The sequence below is a fragment of the Ovis canadensis genome, chromosome 12 (assembly GCF_042477335.2).
Source record: "Ovis canadensis isolate MfBH-ARS-UI-01 breed Bighorn chromosome 12, ARS-UI_OviCan_v2, whole genome shotgun sequence".
NCBI lineage: Eukaryota > Metazoa > Chordata > Mammalia > Artiodactyla > Bovidae > Ovis > Ovis canadensis.
Genome location: NC_091256.1, coordinates 68,697,451 through 68,722,046, shown reverse-complemented (window position 1 = coordinate 68,722,046; position 24,596 = coordinate 68,697,451). Strand labels below are relative to the sequence as shown.

General features: G+C 41.9%; 1 protein-coding gene across 1 annotated transcript in view; it reads right to left on the bottom strand.

Annotated features, from left to right (window-relative positions):
- Positions 1-24,596, bottom strand: part of PAPPA2 (pappalysin 2) — a 318,373-nt gene that overhangs the window by 73,881 nt on the left and 219,896 nt on the right. The window contains exons 14-16 of the mRNA XM_069546135.1: positions 21,117-21,288; positions 17,581-17,758; positions 15,945-16,158 (exon numbers count right to left, since the gene is read on the bottom strand). Coding sequence (XP_069402236.1) covers positions 15,945-16,158; positions 17,581-17,758; positions 21,117-21,288 — 564 coding nt within the window. The remainder of the gene's footprint in view (positions 1-15,944; positions 16,159-17,580; positions 17,759-21,116; positions 21,289-24,596) is intronic.

The window sequence follows — 24,596 nt, the reverse complement described above, 5'->3', positions numbered from 1 at the left end:
GTTTTACACGGCACATGGTCCATTTGGGGGTTAAAATTAGAAAAAGTCTTCACTGAGAATATCCTCGCCTGTCTGAGTGTGGTTGCAGAACAGCAGCACTGAAATCACCAGGGAGCCTTTTGCAAATGCAGAATCTCCGGCTCCATTCAGACTCACTCAGAATCTGCATTTTAACAAAGTCTCCAAGTGATTTCTACTCTCATTAAAGTTTAATAATTAGCCTTCTAGACCATTTCAAAAGACATGGTCCTCTGGTCCTCTACCCCACCCCAGACAGAACCATCAGCGCTTCCAAACACCAGGCTAGCTTTATTAACAAACTGCAGACCTGGTTTCTCAAGCCAACATCCTAAACGGAGAGCAGCAGCTCCAGGCATAGCTAGTCCACAGCCGATCGCAGTTGTCCTGTCCTCTCTCACACCAGGCCGCCTGAAATCCAGCCCCAGCCCACTCGACTAGATGAGAAACAGTTCAGCAGAGCCAGCACGTTGGACACATGGGCTTTGACCTTTCACTCTTCCCTGACTCATTAAAGTGCCTGTAACTTACAAAGCTCCTCTTCCACGTAAAATAGAGCCTCTCTGTGAGAAAGAGCAATCTGCTGACCCCTACAATCATATGGTCACCAGTCTCCTTTGAAGTCCCACCCCTCACTTCTATCTTTGGATTTCCTGCTGTGAACTCTCGGGTCTCCAAATTAGCAGATACAATAATGTCCTGCCCCTAAGTCTGATCCCCTACCTCAGGTTTGGGGCCCCTTCTTCATCCCTCACTACCACTGCCTAAACTGTCCAACCTTTAGCCTCTCTCACTTCAGGTTCAATGTGTGTATGTGTATGTGTGTGTGTGTGTGTGTGTGTGTGTGTGTGCAGATCAGTCATGTCTGACTCTTTCTGACCCCATGGACTGTAGCCTGCCAGGCTCCTCTGTCCATAAGGTTTTCCAGGCAAGAATACAGGAATGGTTTGCCATTTCCTACTCCAGGGGATCTTCCTGACCCAGGGATCAAGTTCAATAGCCTCCACTTAACCTCTTTTCTACGAGTTTCTTGGCGCCTCGCACGCATTCTTCACACAGCTGACAGCTATCTTCCTACTAAATCTCCTCAGGTTACCTCCAGATCTAAAAACATCCTGAGGTTTCTCCAATGCATGCAATTTAAAGCCAAACATTTATAATAACTATTAAAATTATTCCTCAGAATTCTGTATCTATTCCCTTCAGTGTGTGTTTGAAGAGCTAGTGATTACACTGAAATGCAGTGATGAACTGAGCCTAAAACATGGGAACATTAAATAGGAATCTCTTGATTTCATTGTTTTTTATCATTCAGTCACAGGCATACCTTGAAGATATTGTGGGTTTAGTTCCAGACCACTGCAATAAAGTGAATATCACAGTAAAATAAGTCGTAGGCATTGGTTGTTTTCCTAGTGCATATGAAAGTTATGTTTACACTATACTATAATCTATTAAGTGTGCAATAGCTTTATATTTAAAAATGTACATATATTAATTTAAAAATGCTTTATTGCTAAAAAATACTAACCATCATCAAAACCTTTAGTGAGTCATAATCTTTGGCTGGTGGAAGATTTGAAACATTGCAAGAATTACTAAAATGTGATGTAGAGACGTGAAATGAGGAAATGCTGTTAGAAAAATGGTACCAACAAACCTGCTCAATGCTCAATACAGGGTTATCACAAACATTAAATTTGTAAAAACGAACACAATTATGTACAAAGCATAATAAAGCAAACAGCAATACAATGAGGTATGCCTGTATTTGTCCATTCATATGTTCAGTCTGTGAAGAAAGCTGAGTGCTAAAGAATTGATGCTTTTGAACTGTGGTGCTGGAGAAGACTCTTGAGAGTCCCTTGGACTGCAAGGAGATCCAGCAAGTCTATCCTAAAGGAGATCAGTCCTGGGTGTTCATTAGAAGGACTGATGCTGAGGCTGAAACTCCAATACTTTGGCCACCTCATGCGAAGAGTTGACTCATTGGAAAAGACCTTGATGCTTGGAGGGATTGGGGGCAGGAGGAAAAGGGGACGACAGAGGATGAGATGGCTGGATGGCATCACCGACTCAATGGACATGAGTTTGGGTGAACTTCGGGAGTTGCTGATGGACAGGGAGGCCTGGCGTGCTGCGATTCATGGGTTCGCAGAGTCGGACACGACTGAGCGACTGAACTGAACTGATGTTCAGTCAACAAATATTCATTAAGGACTAGTATGTGCTATGTATTGCATTAGGTCCTGCTATTGTAGAAACAAATATTAATACTATAATAAGGCCAGAAGACTAAACTGTGGGACCCCGAAGAGGAACAGAAGGAAGGCTCTCAGGAAGGGATCACTTAAAGATGGGTTTGTTAGAGAAGGAGAAAGGCCCGGCACACAGAAGGAGCAGTACACGCAGGAGCCGGTGATGTGAAAGGCATTTTGTGTTTCAAGCATGGGTCTAATGTGTAAATGGAAAAGAAGGCATATATGCAGCCTCTGTGGGAAGAGGCAGGGCAGGAAGAAGAGAGCCTGGGTGGGATAAAAGTCTGGCAGAAAAGAGCTGCAAATTATATGGATTCCATTTCAGAGGGTGGGTTCTCTCATCCGTAAGAAATCCTTCAGCTGTCTTCATAATGCTTCTCGTTGAAGAATTCTCCTTCTAGGTGTTCTATTCCTATTCCTGGTCAGTCCAACACACAGACAGGCCTGATGAAAAGTGTTCACAGAATGTACACATATCCACACCCTCACCTGGGAGTTCATGACCCCTTCTCTGCCCATCCCTGTTGGTCTCCCAGAAAGCAAAGTTCCTGACAGGGCTCTTGCCCAGAAGGCACGGCAGTGATGAGACTGAGTGTACTAGGGAGTTATCAGAATATCTGGCAAGTTGTGACCTACATCATGACTTCAGAATTCACACAGGTAGACCCTGAATTTGCCTCATCCGTCTGATGTGGGCTGGAATGGAAAGGCTGATTAATATTGGCCAGCTTTTCCTGACTGAAGAGAAGGAGTCAGAGGTCATAGTGGCCTTCAGCAGGCTGTTAGTGACCACACTGAGTAATTCCCATCAGAAAGATGGTGTGCAGTGTGGTTAAGAGCAGACAACAAAGTCAGGAAACTAATGCTCAAAGCCCAGCTGTGGCCCTTCCTGACTTGCTGACATTTTCTTCTCTCAGTTTTCCTATCTGAAAAATGGGGATAAGAGCTTCCTTACAGGGTCACTAGAAGATTTTATAAGTTAGTGTATAGATAGCATGTAGTCCAATGACTGGCACATACAAGGCTCAACAAGCCAGGGAAATTATTAGCTCGGATGACCAAGCTCTCCACCCTTTCCCTGTGTGTATGTGATTAAAAATGTGGAATGTTAACATTCTGCTCAGTCTTTCCACCCTACTTAATTCTTCAGATTTTTGTCCCACCCAGAATCCTTCAGGAGACAGTTCATAAATTAGCTGGGCCTGACCTGACCCTTAAGAACAAAGCCAAGCTCACAATCAAAATGCTCACCCACTATGCTGAAGAAGGACTTGGCAGGAGCCTGAGACTGGATGGAGAAGCAAAAAGGAAGCGTAGCAAGGGCATCGGGGAGAGAAATTCTGGGTTGAAGAACCTATTGGCTTCTAGTTAACAACCCAGCACTTATTCTTACTAGATTTTTAAAGTCATTTTTCCTGATGAATAGAGAAATCAGTGGTCAATATAATATCAGAAGAGAAAGGGCAGCTTTTACAATAAGACTCTCCCTAGTCTGGGATTGAAGGTCACAGGGAAATTTTTAAGTTCAACAAATGCTGTGTTCAAAGTGAAGACTGCATGCCAATTGCCTGAGCCTGTGAAGCCTACAGCAGCGAGCTGGCCTGTACCCAGGTGTGTATGAGAGTGTCCAAGGCTTGGAGCAGAGGTTCAGTCACTTTTGTGCCAAAGGAGGCTGTAATAAATTAGCCTGAAGCTCACAATATCCTACAATGGCAAAAGAATTGAGCATTCCAAGGATAAACTTTGAATGTATTTACTATAAACACTAATTAAAAAGCCAGACAATGTCTTAATGGAAAGAAAACAAATTTCTGTTTCTCACAGATGCATGGTTGTGCACAAAGATTACAGTGTGACCCATTAATTGGCAAATCACGGCTAGCATGTGTGTCTTTATATACATAGGTTTTTTCACTTCAGGATCTAGTCATGTATGTATATGCAAGACGTTATGACAAAGAGCTTAAAAACTTAAGTATATTATTTTACTGAATTTTAAAAATTACAAATCCAGGGTACTTAAGGTTTCTAGCATTTGCCTCAACTGAGCATTTCATTTCATTTGCCAAGACTTTCTCTCCCTTCCAATGGCAGAATAAAATCAATTGAACCTCAGAGAATCAAGCTATGGTTCAATAAGATCAAAAGAACCTAAAAATTTAGGCAATATCTCTAAGGACATGCCCTTCCCTTCTCCTCTGAGACCAGCTTGACTGTATTTGCCCACCCTAATTTTTGAAGTGTGTCCACCTGTATTTCGTTGATCTAATTTCCGTTTCCTTTTTGCCACATCCCCCTTTTTCCTTTTCATGGTCCACTTGAAGCCACTGTAGTGTTTGGATAACTCATAGTGGGATGAGATGAAACATTCAGAGGGGGTTCTGACTGGTGGAGGGAAGTACAAGCACTTTTCTTAATTTAATGAACATTCTGTTTTGATGTGTGTTTTTCCCTTCATGCAGGGTCAATGTATTCCCTTACCACCCTGTAACTGAAGACCTCTACTTCCCATCTGGAATGCCACTTTCAGTCTTTCTGGTCTCTATCTTGTTTTTCTGGGGCATAGAAACTAACCACAGAATGGGAGATGATAGCCCCTGATAAAAAAGGTAGCTGAGTAGATTCCTGGCTAAAGAAGATTACCCACTAAACACACCAAAAGCAACAGTCATTTCACAAGGAGCAGTAACCTGTTGGAGATGATGATGCTGATAAACAGCATCATTGCTGACTTGAAGCTGAGCAAGACTAAGAACCGTGCTCAGTTTATCTGTCTATTGTCTCATTCAATCCTTGTAAAAATTTGTAAGTATCCTTCTTTCTTATTATCATTTGGTAAATAAAAATAGTCATGTTTGATAGAGATCAATGACTTTCCCAAGATCAAAGAGCTAATAAATAGAAGAGTGGGGATGTACATTTAGATCTCACTAACCTCAGAACCTGTGTAATTAACTATTAATACTAAGCCAAGGGACTTCCCAAGTGGTGCTAGTGGTAAAGAACACGCCGGCCAATGCAGGAGATGTAAGAGATGCAGGTTCAAGCCCTGGGTTGGGAAGAACCCCTGGAGGAGGGCATGGCAACCCACTCTAATACAATCTCTTCTGGAGAATCCCCATGGACAGAGGAGCCTGGAGGGCTATAGTCCATAGGGTTGCAAAGAGTCAGATACAACTGAAGCGACTTGGCATGCATGCATGCACTAAGCCAAGAGAGAAATCTTGCATAAGGGAAAATCTTCTAAGAATTTGACTAAATTTTCTTCTTTAGAAGTTTTAGAGACTTGCTTAATCTTTAAACTCAATTCTAGAAATCTTAATAAATGTTTGCAATATTCTGCCTTCAAAAAAGATCTAGAACTCATCCCCTTGGGTGTGAATGGAGAACAATTCACCAAAACCCATCAAAAGAAAGAGAATAAAACCTTGGCTATTCATCTAGATCAGAATCTCTCCAAGTAGTACCTTAAGTGTGCATACTAAGGTCATGTCTGTGTAGTGTCTGTGTTTATATATAACCCTGCTTCTTTTTTCCTGGTGGTAACAAATTTCATGTACCACTTTTCTCACTGGTATTGTACCAGAGTTTTAACTTTCCTCATTGATTCTGCTGAGGGAGACTTATAGAGCTTAAAGTCACTCAAGATTTTCCATTATTTTGCAGAGGTGGAAAAAAGAGCCTCAGAGAAATGTAGTAATTTACTCAAGATCAAAAGTGTTGTTAGCCAAGAGCATGGGCTTTGGTATTAGAGTGAGCTTAACATCATATATTGGTTGAGTGATCATGGGATGGCTGATTAACAACACTCTGAGTCTCTGAAAGAGGGGATAATAATGTATTTATTATTAAACTATAGTATTATAATACTATATTAAGTATTATATTAAGTATAAGTATTAATATAAATTATTAAATTAAATGTATTACTATTATTATTTCAAGTTGTATATTATCATATCATAGTATGTTATCCTACATTATACTATTATTTTATTATATAATAAGATTTATCAGTGTCATAAGAAATAAATGAGGTAATGTATGTAAAGTGCTTCATATAGCATACAGTGATGAATTATCATTGTCATCATCATCATTAACCCAATAGAACAGAGTCAAGACCTTATGCTTTTTAACTCTCTGCCACACTAATCTCCCTATGTGTGTAGAGATGGGTCAAGTACACGTATGTAACTATAAAGCCCTCTCCCACTCTTCTCCCAAATCAGATCAGACAAACCTCACTGAAGGTATTAACAACCGAACACTGTCAAACAATGCGTAAGCACAACATGAGGCCTTTTTACAGTGTTGAGTCTGAACCTATGTTTGTGTTTATAGAACTTCAATAGATTTATGTTCACTGGAAAAGTGATCCTCAGAAAGATGGTTATTTACAATTACTCTTAAAAAGATCGTACTATGACACTGCCTTTCAGATGGCATCTTGGTGAATGACTAACTTACAGAGGGTAAGGCTGTCTAACTTAGAAGGCTGGGATAATTTCTAATTTCAATTAATTATGGGCCCTAATGGGGTTAATCTAAACTTCACACATAAAGATAGCAACTAATGAGAAAAAGGTAACCACCGGAGCGAAAGATAAGGGAGAATAGAATATGGTCTTTTTGATAAAATATAAGTCAAGCACATTTATTTTAGCTTCCTGGGAAGTTGGGTTAATGAAACATTAACCTGATAAATGTGATTAATGATAATATGTATGTGAAAGCAAATCTCATGGGATGAAAAGAAGGATGTGTGTGTGTGTGTATGTGTGTGTGTGTGTATGTTATAAAATATGAGCAAGAAAGAACTCCCCAAACTATCTAACTTGACCATTTCTTTGGAGTTACCATTATTTGTATTTTCTCTATTAACTCCAAAAATAAATAAACCCAAAGAGACATGTGAAATCTAGCATGCAAAAGTGCTGCTACAATAATTTTGAGAAAAGAAAGTGTTACTCTGGATATTTTTAGGAAAGTATAAGTCCCATGACTGATATTGTTCTTACATGAAGAAAGGTTCTTGCTTCTAGATTGTGCTTCATCATTTTGGCTGCACTTTGGAGTGACTTAGGCGCTTTGCAGAAGATTAATGCAAAGCACTGAGGTGTTTGAACTTGCCCCAGCTGATGCTAACGTACAGCCAGGTATGAGAACCACTGTTCTGGTGAGCTTGTTGAGAGATCAACCCCTTTTCTGTTACCACCAACGCCTTCTGCAGAGTTTGCCAAACAAGTTTAAATGTTAGTTAAATGAATGAAATTAAAACTATCTCTAAAGAATGATTATTCCTTCTATGTTGCTAAGACAAATTGCTAGGAAAAAAAAAGACAATAGTTTTAAGGGTTTCTTTCATTCTAAAGCACTTGAAATAGAAATTTCCACCCCTCATAAGAAAAAAAAAAAAAAACTTCCCTTCACCATTTTAGCATCAAATTTAACATTAAAATTCTACCATGAATTTCTAATAAGGCAGTCTTTTCATCCATTTAGAAAGTGTTTACTGAGTACCTATCAATAAATGTAGAAGCCACTGGCCACATGACGCTAAACAAATATCCATGGTCTAATGAACAGGTAATCAAACCACTTTTACTCAGTGAAATAAATGATGCTGTCAGCAAAGTCTTCTCTGCAGTGGGAAACCACAGGAGGGACACTTCCTACAGACTGGGGAGATCTGGAAGGCTCTGGAAATAAAAATCACACCGATCTTAAAAATGGGACAGTAAGGCTAGTGGTGGAGAATCTCCCTGTCAATGCAGGAGACAGAGAGACACAAGTTCGATCCCTGGGACAGGAAGATCCCCTGGAGAAGGGCATGGCAACTCACTCCAGTATTCCTGGTGGAGAGTCCCACGGACAGAGGAGCCTGGTGTGCTATGGTCCATAGAGTTGCAAAGAGTTGGACACAACTGAAGTGACTTACCATGCACACACGCATGCAAGAGGTAGTCAAGCAAAAGGCCACTGTTGGGGAGAGCTCAGACCAGAAGGAATAGCATGTTTGAAAGCCCAGAGGCATGCAAGCTATGGTGCATATAAAGAAGTAAAAGAAACCCAGAGCATTAGAACCCACACTACAGAAGGTTTTGTGTGTAATAGTTAGAGGGAAGTGATCTCCCAAGGAAGATAGTTATGACCCTGGAGAGGTAAGCCGGGCCCAGCAAGATCATGCAAGACATTGAAAATGTTTTTAATTTTAAGCTTTTTTAGTGTCTTAGATGAAATAGCAGAAAGGCTGGTCATTTATTTTTTTATTTTTTATTTTTTCATTTAGTTTTATATAAGGGGAATACTATAACTGGGTTGAAATTTGTTGAAGATTGCTATTACTGCAAAGCAGTGAATGTATTGAAGGGGGAAAGACTGGAGTCAGAAAGCTCAGTTCATGCATGACAAAGGATAGTGATTTGTCATACAGAAGTGGCAACAGGGTGAGGAGAAATGGCCAAGAGTCAATAGGAAAATGCCATTTGATGGACGCTGATGACTGATTTGACTGAGGGAGAAAGATGTTTAAGAGTCTCAGGCCAATTTGTGTTGCCATATGGCAGAGGCCACACAATATTGTAGAGCAATTGTCCTCTAGTTGCTCGATATTTCTCAACAGTGTACAATTATAGTCTCTGATCATTATTAGTTACTCAAGAAGAGTTATGTTTGGTGAGTATTGTTCAAGTGTCATCACCAATAGAATGATATTCAGATGTGTTCTTTCCATAACACTTTACAAATAAAAAAAAATAAAGCCATATATGGATTAAAAAAAAATGTGTCTCAGGTTATATGCAGATCTCTCACCTGATGTATCCAACCACGTGGAACACAGAAGGATGTACAGATTTGAAAGAGTTTATAACAGGCTCTGTTTTATATAGGGAGAGTTTGAAATGCATTTCAGATATCCAAGTGGCTTTATCTGCAGGCAATTGTCCTAATGAGTCTTATAGCCCTTATGGGAAGAGATTAGATAGCAGATGTGGGTTTAAAGGTCATGAGTATGTGGAAGGTAGTGGAGGCCATTGGGGTAAACGAGCTTCAGGTCAGACATGCATGCAGAACACAAGAGAAGAGTGAGTTCAGAGAAACACCAACGTTGACGCCATCGGCAGTGGAGGAAAAGCCAGAAAAGGAAGTTGAGAAGAGGCAGAAAAGAGGAAAATCAAGGGAGTGACATAGAGCAGAATCAAGGAAGAAGACTCAAGGAGGGCTCAGACAAGTGTGTTTTACTGAAGAGCCACACTCCATCTTTGATGTTTGACTCTTGACAGCATCCGAGCCCTACCATCTCCCACTTCCGAGCAAGCCTATAAGAAAGCCTGGGTGCCTCCTCTTTTGGCCTCAGCATAAAGTTCAAACCATATCAGGTCCTGTTCACAAGCACAAGTGAAAGTGGAAGTCACTCAGTCATGTGCAAGTCTGTAACCCCAGGGACTATAGCGTCCATGGAATTCTCCAGGCCAAAATACTGGAGTGGGTAGCCTTTCCCTTCTCCAGGGGATCCTCCCAACCCAGCGACTGAACCCAAGTCTCCCACATAGCAGGCAGGTTCTTTACCAGCTGAGCTACCAGGGAAGCCCAAGAATACTGGAGTGGGTAGCCTGTCCCTCCTCCAGGGGATCTTCCTGACCCAGGAATCAAACCAGGGTCTCCTGCATCACAGGAAGATTTTTTACCAACTGAGCTATTAGGGAAGCCCTCACACGTACACCCTCACTCAAGCCCCACACCCTAACTACCATCCAACTCCCGACCATCCTCTTTTCCCTGATTACTCAAGCAATTTGAAGACTAACTTGGGATTTCCCCCTTCTCTCCGCCAAACATCTCGTTATGTGACTAACAAATCTCTTAATACTCTCTTGGTCTATGTATGTGTGGCATCATTACTTTCCATAGCCAAACCAAATTTGGGTGGGAGGATCCATTTTATCTCACAGGGTGATTACAACATAAGCCAAATATTCCCACATAATGTTAGGTCCCTGGTGTCTCAGATGGTAAAGAATCTACCAGTAATACAGGAGACCCAGTTTCAATCTCTGGGTCAGGAAGATCCCCTAGAGAAGGGAACGGCGACCCACTCCAGTGTTCTAGCCTGGAGAATTCCACGGACAGAGAAGCCTGATGGGCTACGGTCCATGGGGTCACAAAGAGTTGTACAGGTGTTAGTTGGAGCAACTAACACCACATTAGGTCCAAGAAGAGTCCCTGCATTTGGCAGCGATGTTCATGGCACCCTCAGCTTTAGTGGAGAGATGGGAATGGAAACCTGAGTGGCAAAATGTGAAGGAGAGAAAAAACTATAAGATGGGGACGGTGAATACAAATGACTTTTCTGACACATTTCATAAGGGAGGGGGAAGCTGTGATAGCTGGAGAGAAACATGGGTCAAGAAAAGGCTCTGCTTGTTTGAGTTTTAATGTAGGAGAGACCTGAGCACAATTAAAGAGAAGTAACCTGGCGTGAGGGAGAGAGAGGCTTCAGCTGCAGGAAAGAGGAAGGTGAAGAGGTTGAGGGAAATGTTTGAGAAGGGTTACGGGATCCAGGGTAAAGGTGGAGGAGTTCCTTTTGTTTTATTTATTATAAAATATGATTATTTATTAAAAGAACCTCGAATCAGAAGACCAAAACATCTCCCAGAGTCCTGTCACTTGCCCATGGTCTTGACATTTTGCTGGGATTTTTTTCTTTCTAGTAAATAAATAAATATATATTTGAGTTTTTTTTTTTTTTGAACTACAGTTGATTTACAATGCTATGTTAGTTTCAGGTGTACAGAACAGTGATTCAGTTATATATATATATATAAAATACATAAAGTGTATATGTATATATATATATATATATATATATATATATATATTCTTTTTCAGATTTGTTTCCCTTATAGGTTATTACAAAACAGAGTAAGTTCCCTGTGCTCTACAGTAGGTCCTTGTTGGTCATAATTCATTTTAGACAGTAAGAAGGGGGAAAGCCTGTTTGGAGGTGTCATTTGGCTGGCACACCTGTGGGCAGACCTTTGCACTTTGGGAGTAGGATGATCTGCTGAAAGTCAGGGAAGAGGTTTTAGGACTGGAAGAGATGAGGTCTGAGACAGCCTTCAAGAACAGAGATGGTGCTTGTATATTAAGGTATATATGTAGAATCTAGAGAAATGGTACAGATGAATCTATCTGCAGGGCAGGAACAGAGAGGCAGATGCAGAGAACGGACACGTGACATGAGGGGGACTGGGGGGGGTGAGATGAATCTGGAGAGTGGTACTGACATATGCACACTGCCGCTTGTGAAATAGACAGCTAGTGGGAAGCTGCTGGGTAGCACAGGAAGCTCAGCTCAGTGCTCTGTGATGATCTAGAGGGGTGGGATGGAGAGGGGTGGGAGGGAGGCTCAGGAGGGAGGCGATATATGTATACTTAGAGCTGACTCACATTACTGCACAGCAGAAGCTAACACAACAGAGTAAAGCGATCATACTCCAACTTAAAAAATACAGACGAGTCTGGGAGCAAGGTGCCAGTGGCAAGTCCCTGTCATAATGCCATCTTGGACTGCTGGTCTCTCTTTGGTTTGCCTGTTTAGAAAGATGTGGCTAGTTCTCCTTTTATCACTCTCCACCTCCACAAATGGCTATGATCCCCTCTTTCTAGCTCACTTCATTTTTTTTTTTAGTTTTTTATTTTTTAAATTTTACAATCTTTAATTCTTACATGCGTTCCCAAACATGAAACTATTTATCTCATTATAAAGTCTAGAAAATTTAGCATATATAAACAGCAGAAAAATAAAAGCTATATTCCCTATAAACCTCCTATATAAAGATTATGGCTGTTAATATCATCATCACTTCTAGCTACTGAAAAAGAATGCTAAAAATATACCCTTAATGTGGAAAATAGGGATTGTGTCATTTATAATAATTATATTCTTGCTTTTATCCATTTACCATATTGTGAATGTTTTCCCATGTCTGTAATATTCTTCTAAACATCTTTAATGTTTAGAAGGATACTTCACAATATGTCTGTACCAGCCTATGATTGTACCATATAATGGGCATTTGTTTCACTGAATTTTTGTTACCCTAACATCCAGTTAACCTCCTTCTCAGTTTTTACCCCTATAGAATTTATATGGTTTGGGTAATGCTGACTCTACTCAGGACTTCAAGGTCAGAGTGCACTACCCAAGCCAAACCATTGCATTTCCCTGTCCTCAGGGACTAGCTTCAGTGTGAACAGTGCCATCTTCAAACCCCAGAAAGAAGGGGCAAGGGATCCAAAGGCCAAGTGAAAGGGCCTACTGTGGTCCGTGTCCACTCCTATGCTCTCTTGCAAGAAATGATGCCCATGAAACAGGGAGCATGGAGGCTGGGTGCTCCTGGAGGCCAGAGCCTCGGTCCTACTCTTGCAGGTGTCTTTGCTCCTAACCCCAAGGCTGACACACAGCACGCACGTGAGAAAGTGCCAGCTGCAGCTGCGCCTTCCACGCTAACCTCCAAGTGCAATGGGACAAAACTTAAACAAGCTGGATGGAAGAGAAAAGTCAGACGCAGCGCTTCTCTTTTTCTCTCTTGAAACAATATTCAACAGACTTGAGAAGAAGCAGGAAGGCAATGTACTTGGCTGATATTTTGGTAGTTGTTTCCTTCTTCCAAAAAGAAATGAACAAAAAGTTATATCTAGCACATGTATTGAACTTCATAGTTTATAAAACACTTTCAGGACATTACCTACTTTGGGCATCAAAACAATACTGTTCGGTAGAAGTCATTACTGCCCCTCACCTTAAGAACGCAAAATCTGAGACACATGGCTATGATTGTGGAGTACCTTGTTCAGGGGTCATGTAGAGAACAAGGGGTGAACTTGACAATCAAGGGGCTTTTTCCACTTCTCAAAGAAGTGCAAAAGACTAGCGTGTGCCCACTCTGTCTGAGCTGATTTCCCTGCCAACTTCTCTCAGCCTCTTCTCCCCCTGCCTGCATGCCCTAGAAAGAATTTCAGGGCTCCATTAGTACAATGCTGGGCTCCAAGCAAGGGACAAGGCTGACATAGTTTGTTGGGTAAACACAAGCAGCAAGTGACAGTGATTTACTCCTGACTTGCAAACTTCTGATTACCAATCTACTGCCGTATATAAACAGGTGTAAACTAAGGCTGAAATCAGTTTACACAGTGTGGTAAATAATTTAATCTCTCCTCAGGATGGTGCTTGCAAATGTAAATGTTTAAGCTCAAACCCATACTGACGTTGTGATGTAAGCTTCCAGTTTCTCAACCAGAAAAGAAAGTCATGCCAGCAAATGGCCCCTGTTTGCCCCTGCTGGGGCGGGGAGCTGGTGGAGACATGGATGCAGCCTCACTCTTCCCAATGCAAAGCTCAGCCATGGGCCAGGAGAGCTAGGAAAAATCCCTCTGCCCTGAATTCCTCCTGGTCCCAAGACTGTTCTCTCTCCCTCTAGTCTTTATTGCACTGTTCTGTAGACCCCTGAGTTGGCTGCAGGTGTGAGAGAAGGGAGGCAAGAAGTAAAGATAAAAAAGCAAGAAAACAACAGCCTTCGGGGCTGGTTGTAATGTCATTCTCACTGGAAGATGACCTGGGTCCTCCCTGCCCGTCAATGTATGCTGATGCAAATTGATCCAGACCCTATGACCAGAACATGCAAATATGTTTTTGGTTGTCAAAAACTGTAGACTGTACCTGCTAGAGTCACTGAACCAGAATGCTGCTTCCCATGAATTTTTCATCAGTATTATTCATGTTCTAATTAGTCTGGCTCTTGCCTTGGGCTGAGATAATGAGGAGGAGGCTCCCCCCCACCCCAAATATTATCTTGGGTTTTCTCAGGAGTAAAAGGCTCTGGGTGAAGCCAGACTCAATCCATTCCATACTGAGATGGCTGGATGTAGACTAGAGAAGGGCAAATGCAAGCCAGGAAGTAAGCTTCCTGATTTTCTTCTGCTCCCTTAGAAAATTCTAGGTTACAGTAGAAGTTGATATCTTCTGGAATCACTGGTAATGCCATGGCTAGGATTTTGTCAGTTCAAAAAAAACTTTTTTTTTAAAAGAATACCTACTATGGTCAGATTTTCAACTAAGTCCTAGATAAGTAATAAGACATAATCTATGGTAGGAAAATAATAGTTACAATTTACTGAGTACAAGGAGTTTCTTCTTCTGAAAGTTTTTTCCTTGTTTTGTTTGTTCAGAAAATGTTTCTTTCTTTCTTTTTTTTTTTTGAAACAATTTATTGATCATTTAGCACAAGTCAGGCACTGAGCTGTACATTATTGTATTGCATGTGAGCTCTGTCATATCCAACTCCATAGAATGTAGCCCACCAGGTTCCTCTGTCCATGGGATTTCCCAGGCAAGAATACTGGAGTGGGTTGCCATGCCTTCCTTTCCAACCCAGGGACTGAACCCACATCTCCTGTATTGCAGGCATATTCTTTGCCTGCTGAGCTATTGGGGCTGAATATGTATTATCTTGTTGAATCCTCAACTGAGCACTTTGATGCAGGCACTATGCCCAGTTTACAAAGGAGAAGAGACCCAAAGAGTTCAGTAACTTGCCTGAGGTTACTCAGCTAATAAAATGGGTGATAACTGGGATTTGAACCCCAGCACAAGTGTCTTCAAAACAGTTTCTCTTAAATTATGCAGCAAAGCTTTTATTCTTTCTGGTCCACCATGAATTTTGAAGAAAGGTCCTCTTGATTTCTGGGTCTAGGAATGTATACACACAAAGTCCAGGAAGGATAAACCAGAAAGACTATAATTACAATAATAATAGATAATATGTATTGAGTTCTATGTTTTAAAAATAGATTTACTAGATTTCCCTGGTGGTCCAGTGGTTAAGAATCTGCTTGCCAATCATGAGTTCAATTCCTGGTCCAGGAAGATTCCATATGCTCCAGAGCAACAGTCCATGAGCCTCAACTACTGAGCTCATGCTCTGCAACAGAAGTCACTGCAACAGAGAGTATCCCCCACTTGCTGCAACTAGAGAAAGCCTGAACACAGTGCTGAAGATCCAGCACAGCCAAAAATAAAATTAAAATTAAAAAAATTAATTCACTGACTCATTTTATACATATTAATTTACTTAGTTCCTACATTATTATTATCATTATCCTCATTTTACAGATGAGAGACTGAGACAGAGAAACTTCCCAGCATCACATACCTAATACGAATCTGAGTTGGAGACCACCCTAGGCAATTTCTGCCACAGCCACAATTTTAAACTTCCAATGGGCCTGATGATGACGTTCTAGGACAGAGTTGGATTTGGGTGACGTGTTTACCACTTAAGAAGCTCCTAACACTTACTTTCAAGGAAAATAATAATTTGGGCAGAGAATCTTTTAAAACACACCAAGATGAGACTCTGGAATCTGCTATGGGAAAGCATATCTTTACAGGAAGCAAATATGGCCAGCCTGCCTGTCATGGCTGGGGAACACACTTGTGCAGTCGAAGAGAGATTTCTAGAAAAACAAACACAACAAACAGTGGACAACCCAGAAGGTCTTAGTGTTATTTCCAAAACAATGGTCTTGGATTTGCAAGTGAAACAGCAGGAGCAAGGTACAAGGGTAGAGAGAATGGCAAAGACCAGGAACGTTCCAACTTACTTCCTGACTTTATTCTCCGTGCTTCCCAGCACATAGTAGCCCGGTTTGCATTCATATCTGCAGGTAGAGCCCACGTCATGGTTCCCCTGGAGGCAGCGAGGCTGGAGCAGGTTGGCATTCGGGATAACAGGAGGAGCATCACACTCCAGCTTGCAGTAAGCTTCAGGGAGAGACCAGAGCCCATCTTCAAGACAGGTCAGCCATGGGCTCAGTCCTAACTCCAAGAAAGAGAAGCACAGAACGCTCAGAACAGAGAGTCCAAAAATAAAATAACAAACAGAAAGAACGAAGACCTGTCAACAGACAGACATTCTTGGAAAGTCACAGTATTTTTCGTGGAGCAGCTTCTCGAAAACTTCAAGTCAAATGTTTATCCTGTATCTTTCTACCCACAGAGTGTCTATTGTGCTCTCTCGTGTAGCATTGAGGTCAGAAAGCTAGTTCTTGACCTGAATGAAAGGCAGGCTACCGACCAAATCCTTACCTCACTCCTCACTACAAATAATAAAAATAAAGTCGTGACAGTATTGTGGAAAGGATTATAATAATACTAGATGACACTTTTATAGGGCTCATTACATGCCAGGCACTGCTCTAAGCATTTTACACGTATCACTTGTGTAAACGTCAAACCTCAAACAACCCTGTGAAATAGATACCATCATTATCCCCTATTTTGCAGATGAGGAAATTGAGTTTAAGTAATTTGTCCAAGCTAGTAAGGGCAGAGGCAGGGTTTGACCTTGCAGTTTGATGCAAACTTCTGTACTTAAATACCATACACCATATGCCTCAGCAGTTTCTCCAAGTTCAATCTATGGACGCCCCATAGAGTAGTATCACCAACCCACTTTAGGTTTACTAGAGCAGACTCTGTCAGCATGAGCCTAAGAATCTGCATTTATAACAAGTCTGCTGGGTCACTGCTGGGCACACCTAAGTTCACGAAGAAGAGCAAGATGTGGGGTCAGAGGGACCTCCCTGGCAATTCAGTGGTTAAAAATCTGTGTTTCCGAGGCAGGGGGCATGGGTTCGATCCCTGGTTGGGAAACTAGACCTACGTGCTTCAGGGTGCGGCCAAAATGAATTAAAAAAAAAAACAACAAACAAATAAAATAGCCTATTCCCACGCTCTCTTAAACAACAACAACAAAAAGATGTGGGGTCAGAAGAAGTTCCACCACATTCTCATCTCTCCCTAGCAGTACAGCTCATACAACTGTGCTCTCATTGCTAAAATAGGACTAAAGGCACCTAACTCCAGAAGGGTTGTAAATATTACATTTCAAAATGTACATGATAAAGGGTATCTGAATTATTAATACTCTCAGAAAACTGTTAGTTGGCTTGACTCCAGAGAACATAAACTCAAATAAAAATAGGAAGGTCTCAATTTCTTTCATTAATGAGATCTTGAGTTATGGGCATCCTTCCAAGTGGTTGAGACAAGGAATGTGTTGCCTCTTGCTTGTCAAAAGAAGGTGCTTTAGCAGAGTCAGGTGGGAGGCTCACTGGAGTAAAGAAAACATCCCCAAAGTATGCCCCCTCACTCCCATCACCCCCCCACCACCACCACCACCAAAGAGAGAGAACCTGAAGATAACTTGCATATAACTCCTGCTTGGACAGACAATACCTTGAAGCTTGGCTGGTGGGATACAGGAGATAGAGCAGCGTTTCAGAAAGTTGGTTCCCTCCAAGCAGGAGAAATTTGCGTAGTTCACCAAAGATGCGTCGGGGACACCACAGTCAAGGGGTTGGCAGCTCACAGCCCGGTCCCAGTGCCCAGAGGAACATGTGAGCAGAATTTTCTTCTAGAAACAGAAAGTTTTCTGTTATCAAAGTCACACAAAAAGGCTTATCAAAATAGTTCCCAGGATCTGGCAGAGTCCTGATGATTATCTGTACAAATATTCACAACAGGCAAAATGATTTTGCCTCCCTCCCTCTTGTCTTAATGTGCAATTTCACAATACCCAGGTACGCTGCTGATGAAAGGTGCATGTGAGCATAAGGGAGTCATTAAATGAAGACGCTTCTCCAGCGCAACTCTTGGCTCTCGTCACACGCTTCTCCAGGTGGCTCTCCACCCTACTCTGCCCTGCTGTGTGCTCTGGGACCCTGGCCCTTGTGGGCTTCATGCTTTTGACTTGTGTCTGCTGGAGCACCCAGGGTAGCACTGGTAGGAGATGGAAGAGGCAGAGAAGCAAGGGAGGTCGGGGGTCGATTCTCGCTACTCCCTCCCTTGGGTCGCTGTAGGCTGGCTCCGCCTTTGGCAGAGCTCTTCACAGGCCTGCTGCACTCTTTCTCATGGGTTCTGCTAACTGCCCCTTACAGTCAACTCTTTAGGTCTAGAGGGGATATTACCCTTTCACCCTGGGATTCTGGACCATCTCTGTCATTTCCTAGATCCTGCCCCCACTTTTATCAGCAGTCCCTTTACTGAAGTTCCTCAAATTGCCCCCCTTTGAGCATTCATCGGTTTCCTGCTGGGACCTTTACTGATAAGCTGACTGATAATGGTGCATAATAAACATAATCATATTCTCTGAGAATGGTGCCTAGTCTTTAAGAACATCTGAGAATTAATGCACATGAGGCATCTTCCAAACCCTGTAGGTAAAATCTAAGAGATTCCAGCCATTTCCTTGGGGCTATGGTCTATGTGGGGGGTCCTAGAATTCATCACCAAGAAACAAATGAGGAGACTTTTTTTTGAGCACTTAGAAGGGCCAGGTACTTTCAAGTTTGGATAAACAAGACCCTTAAGGAGCTACCAGCAGAGCTCATCACAGGTTGAATCAGTGAATCAGAAAATATCTGAAGTGGGGAGAACGGAAGGAAGAAAGAGAGAGAAGAAGGAAGGAGAAGAAGTTCAAAAGGAAAGTGTGGGAGATGCACTTTGGTTATATCTTACTCCCTTCTATGATGATTTGTGAGAATGTAATGCAAAGAATACAAATCATAAAGGAGAAAACACGGACCAAGAAGAAAGAGAATATAAACTGTTCTACTAAGTAACAGCAACATCATATGTGCATGCTTGTTTTGTGGTGGTGAGATAGCACTACAGAGGCTGGAGAAGGGATTGCCCATCTTGGGTAGGAGGGAGAGTGTTTCCAGGGAGATTCACATAGTAGATGACTCAGGAACTGGTCTTTGAAAGATGAGCAAGACTTCCCAGCAGCAGAGCAGAAGCACGGAGAAGAAAGTTTCAGAGTGAGAGGAACAGGATGGGCAGGCACTCAGAGACCTGGACACTCATGGCTTGTTGGGTGAAAAGTGTCACCATAGTAGGTTACCAAAAGTCAAAAAGAGAGAAGGGAGATTCTGGGGCTCAGCCGGCATCCCATCAGGAGACCACAGTGGCACCAAAGTCAAAGGTAAAATGACTGATGAAAGCACCTGTCACCTCTGACACCCACTCCTGCCTGGCTGCCCCTCCATCCTTCCCAATGTTCCCAGGTTGCCTGCCAGAAGGCCCCAATTCAAAGCCAGACACACTTTTCTGGTTAGTTTCAGTTCTTATGTCAACAAAAAGCAGATTATCCCTGCTGTCTTGTGATCACAAGCTGGGATCATATCATTTCTTTAGTGGGGCCAGGCTCGGGCGATGGGAGCAGTCAGCTGGAGAGCTGTGCTTGATGACTCCATCATATGACTGGCAAAGGGTGAGCTCCCACCTTCCTTCTCCCAACTTGGACCCAACTGCAATGCTCACAGCCTAGAAGACTGGCTCCAATCACAGCGATCACTTAAAGAATGTCTCTGAAACACTGCATATACTGTCGGGTTTTCTCCTAGCTCCAGTAAGTATTGACTGTTCTGTTTTGAATTTGCTCCTAATTTTAACGAATTGCAAACACCATCTTTTCTTCTCTCTCCTTCTTTACCTAGCACACAAATGCATTCAGTTCCTACATTGTTTTTGCTCTTTTTCCTTCTTTCCATCTCTTTTCTAGTATGAGGTAAGCTGAGTTAAGGACAGGTAGGTGATAAGAGTTTTGCTTTTCTGACCAGAGCATCACAAACCAAGGAGCTGATGCTTCAAGGTATGTTAAAACGGTATTTCTACACAGAAGTCTCTTTCAGCCATCTGAAACAAAAGATTGCATCTTTAAATTCTGTGTCTAAGCAAGTGAAATTCCTCCATGGATCCACAATCTGCTGAGCAGTCAACTGGTACCAGATGAAAAACAATTCCAATCTTCCAAGCCATTGATACCTGACTACCAATCATGCTTCCACTTGTCCTTCATCATCCCTCATCTCCCTCATATTCTTCTCAAGCACCATTTACCTTTTGCCTAATGCATCCTGTCTCTCTATCATATTGTGCTCATGTGTTCTCAAATTTCAAATTCCTCTGTAGAATATGGAAAGCTTTCTAAAGGAAAGAGGGAAAACAAAATTCTTAGTCGACAATACATCATCATGGTCATCATAATGGCAGCTCGGCAGAGAGCTAGGTGCCTATCATTTTGATAGAAGCTTATGAATTATTTCTACTCAGTCATCAAAACAGCCCAAGGACATAGATACTTCTGATCTAACTATTTTACAAATTTGGAAACAACCTTAAAGAGGTTGGCATGTTTTGCTTGTCTTTACCTAAAATTACACAATAAATAAAGGAGTCAAATTTCATTCCAAGTCTGTCTCCCAAGCCATGCTCTTCACTAATACATTCTAGTACCTTCAGACCACCTTGAAACCCTGGAAGTGGTGCCATGGTAGCTTACAAAAATCTGAAAAAAATTCAGTCAAAACTAGAATCTTGATATAAGTCCTACTTCAGTAGAAGAAAGAAAATCATATTTTTTCCTTTAGTATTCTTATAAGGAGGGTTGGACTTGGGGGAACAGGCAGAAAATGGACCACAAAAAGGCTGATTATGTCCTATCTTGCCTGCAAATTTTGGACAGGTCTAAACTGTAACATTCTCATTTTGAAGCCAAAAGTCAGGATCATAATTTTGTACACTTCTTATATATTTCTGCATATACCTTACATTTCTATAAATCCATGCTTCTCCTTGATTGTTAGAGTCCTCATTTTTCCTTTCAGATGATTTAAAAACACAGGCCTTTCCCCCATCCAGCCAGGAGGAGGAGCATACATACTGTCCCTCCCCAGGGGCTTGGTCCTGATGACCGCAGATTTCCAACTCACCTGCATGGGCCTGAGGTACTGCCCATTGCTGGCCTGAAGGGCAGACCCCCTCTGACAGGTAATAGAGCACTTCATGAGACCCGGGCCACCAGAGGTACAGTTCACCATATCCGCGTGATCAAGCAGCAATGGCACACAGCTGCCCTGCTCCCCACAGGGCCGATGGACACAGCTGGAGATGACAGAAGCAGAAATATCTTACATTGACTTGCTAGGCAGCAGCAAAGGCTTTGCCTCTCCCTTTGAGAAGGGTCTCTAAACCAAAGAGAACACTTTCTTGAAAACCTACATTCAACTCATCACTTCCTTCTTGTGACCTGGAACCCAGCAACATAAAGTAAACAGGAACAATATCAGCTACCAAGCGATTATGAACCAGCTTTCTATGGATCTTCCAGGGAGAGAAAATGATGATGACAGGTGGGGAGAGTGTCCCCAGAGCTCTGGATGGCATAGAAGTGAATAGATCAGAGGGTAATCCTCAGAATATTTCACAGTCAGTACTTCTGAGACCCAAACAATCAGAACAGATGCAGGGCAAAGATCAGGAGTGAATTCTGGAGGCCCCTGGTTGTGTCAGGCAGAAACCTTTTTGTTTTTCCATCATGGGTTGGTCTCAGGGGGCCCTGTAGAACAGGTGTTTGAGCTGGCAGAAAAGGCAACATTTATTTACTGATTGGAATGGAGTATTTTTCTAAACTTTTTATTTAGTTTTGGAGTATTAACAACCAACATTTAACAACAATTAACAGCCAACGTTGTGATAGTTCAGGTGAAGAGTGAAGGGACTCAGCCATACATATACATGTATCTAGTCTCCCCCAAATCCCCTCCCATCCAGGCTGCCAAATAACACTGAGCAGAGTTCTATGTGCTATACAGTAGGACCTTGATGGTTATACATTTTGAATATAGCAGTCTTGTGGCACTAGTGGTAAAGAAGCTGCCTGCCAATACAGGAGTTTTTAAGAGACATGGGTTCAATCCTTGGGTTAGGAAGACTCCCTGGAGAAGGGCATGACAACCTACTCTAGTATTCTTGCCTGGAGAATTCCATGGACAGAGGAGCCTGGCAGGCTACAGTCCATAGGGTCACAAAGAGTTGGACATGACTGAAGTTACTTAGCACAGATGCACACATATACCACTGAATATCAACACTGGCTTGGAAGAAAAGCTATGACAAATCTAGACAGCATATTAAAAAGCAGAGACATCACTTTGCCAACAAAGGTCCATATAGTCAAAGCTATGGTTTTTCCAGTAGTCATTTATAGATGTGAGAGTTGGACCATAAAGAAGTCTCATGCTGAAGAATTGATGCTTTCAAACTATGGTGCTGGGGAAGTCTTGAGAGTCCCTTGGATAGCAAGGAGGTCAAACCAATTAATCCTAAAGGAAATCAACTTGTGAATACTCATTGGAAGGACTGATGCTATTGCTAAAGCTCCAATACTTTGGCAGCTTGATGCAAAGAGCTGACTCATTGGAAAAGATGATGCTGGGAAAGACTGAGGGCAGGAGAAGAGGGTGACAGACGATTGGATGGTTGGATGGCATCACTGACTCAATGCACATGAGATTGAGCAAACTCCAGGAGATAGTGGAGGACAGGGAAACCAGGTGTGCTGCAGTCCACAGGATCACAAAGAGTTGGACACGACTGAGCAACTGAACAACAAATCAGAAATTGAGCCCATGACAGAAAGAAGAAAAAACTCACACATATCAAGCCCCTGCCACATGCCTAATGTGGTAGATGCTTCTAGGACATTACCTCATCAGAGAACTGCTGTCTGGGTCTCTGAAGCTAGTCATATAGGAATAGGAGAGACAGTTAAACTCCCTAAGGTTTGAGGGGATCTTGTCAGGATCATGACAGCATCAGGGATGTAACAGATTCAAAAGATGGCTACTCTTTTATCAAGGCAGAGCCACAGAGATTAAAATTTAGAGCACTGCCCCCAGGTTGTGTGAATTTGAATCCTGGCTTCACCATTTACTACCTGTGTGATATGGTTGAGTTATTTATTCCCCAGGGTTTCAAGTCCTTTCCCCATGAGATGAGGATGATAACAGTGTGTGCCCATACACAGCCACTGTTCCTAGGTTCATTCTCTCTACTGCTCCACTATAAATGGCCCACATGCCACATTCAATGGCCTGTTTTCTGTAAGTCACCCACATGTTTTGGTTTTCCCATGTCTGTACCTTTGCTCAATTTACTGAACCTTTTAAAAGGCCTTCCCACTCCAAGAAGCCCCTCCAGATAGCTTCCTTCTTTGAATCTTAAAGGGAAATTTAAAAAATAACTTTTCTAACATTTCTTTTACTCTATCTGTATTATTGCCACAGTTTTTAGTTAATTCATCCATTCTTTGATCCACAAGGCAATGGGTACACAAGTGTCTCCTAAATGCTGCTGAATCTCCCAACTAGACTATGATCTCCTTGAAGACAAATACTGACTTCTACCCACTTTTGTATTTACCGTACACCTCATTGTGGGAGATGCAACAAATGTTTGCTGAATTAAATATTTTCATGTCATAGACACCAAAGTAAGTCAATAGCTATCAAAATGGTAAATTTGTTAAATTTTATAGTGATAGATGGGGATACGAAGTTAAAAAAATCATTATCAAACAATGATTCCACCGTCTTGCCCTACTGCTTTGTTCATTCATAAACATTTCCCAAGCACTTAGCACATTGGTCTCAGTATTGGGATAAAATAAGTATGCCCTTAAAGAAGTCATAGTCTAGTGTGGGAAAACAGCATGATACTTTTTACACTTTCTTGCTCATGATGTTTTTGCCAGTGGTGGTAAATCTTAATCAAAATGACTTCTGTGAAGCTCGTCATCATTCGTTTGTTTTATTTGCTCTTGAATTCTGTTAGAGGCCAAATACTTTTATCAAGGAACTGGGCAACAGTATAAAAAAGTGGAAAATAAAATGTCATTGAATTGCACTTGAAATAATTGGGAATTGATTTAAAAAGCACTAGTCCAAGAAGTATGGATTTGATTTGAATATGCTAAAGTTGCTGCCTCTGATCTTGTACCCATGGGATTTGAACTATGTCAGTGACATTCTCATTTTTTTTCACCCATGCTTATCAGGCATAGGATGGAGGAACTGGAGTTGAGTGGTATGCAGTAGACGTTTTTCTCCTGTAAACCCTGATTATTCTCCAGGATCGTGTAGTATTTCCTCAGACTCACTACACAGAGCCTGATGAAGGGTATGAGTTGGGGGAGATGGATTCTTCAAATTCAACACTGCTAATCAGGTCTGCAATATAGGAAATAAAGCTTTGTCTCTGAGCCTTCATTCAGCCTAGTCCATAAGGAATCTGAAACCTGACCATCCTTCATGGAATGAGATGGGAACCTCTCATTAGTGATGCTAAACATCTCCAAGTTCCACAGATACTACATGCCCTTGATATGCATAAGATGTAATATCTCTTCAGTG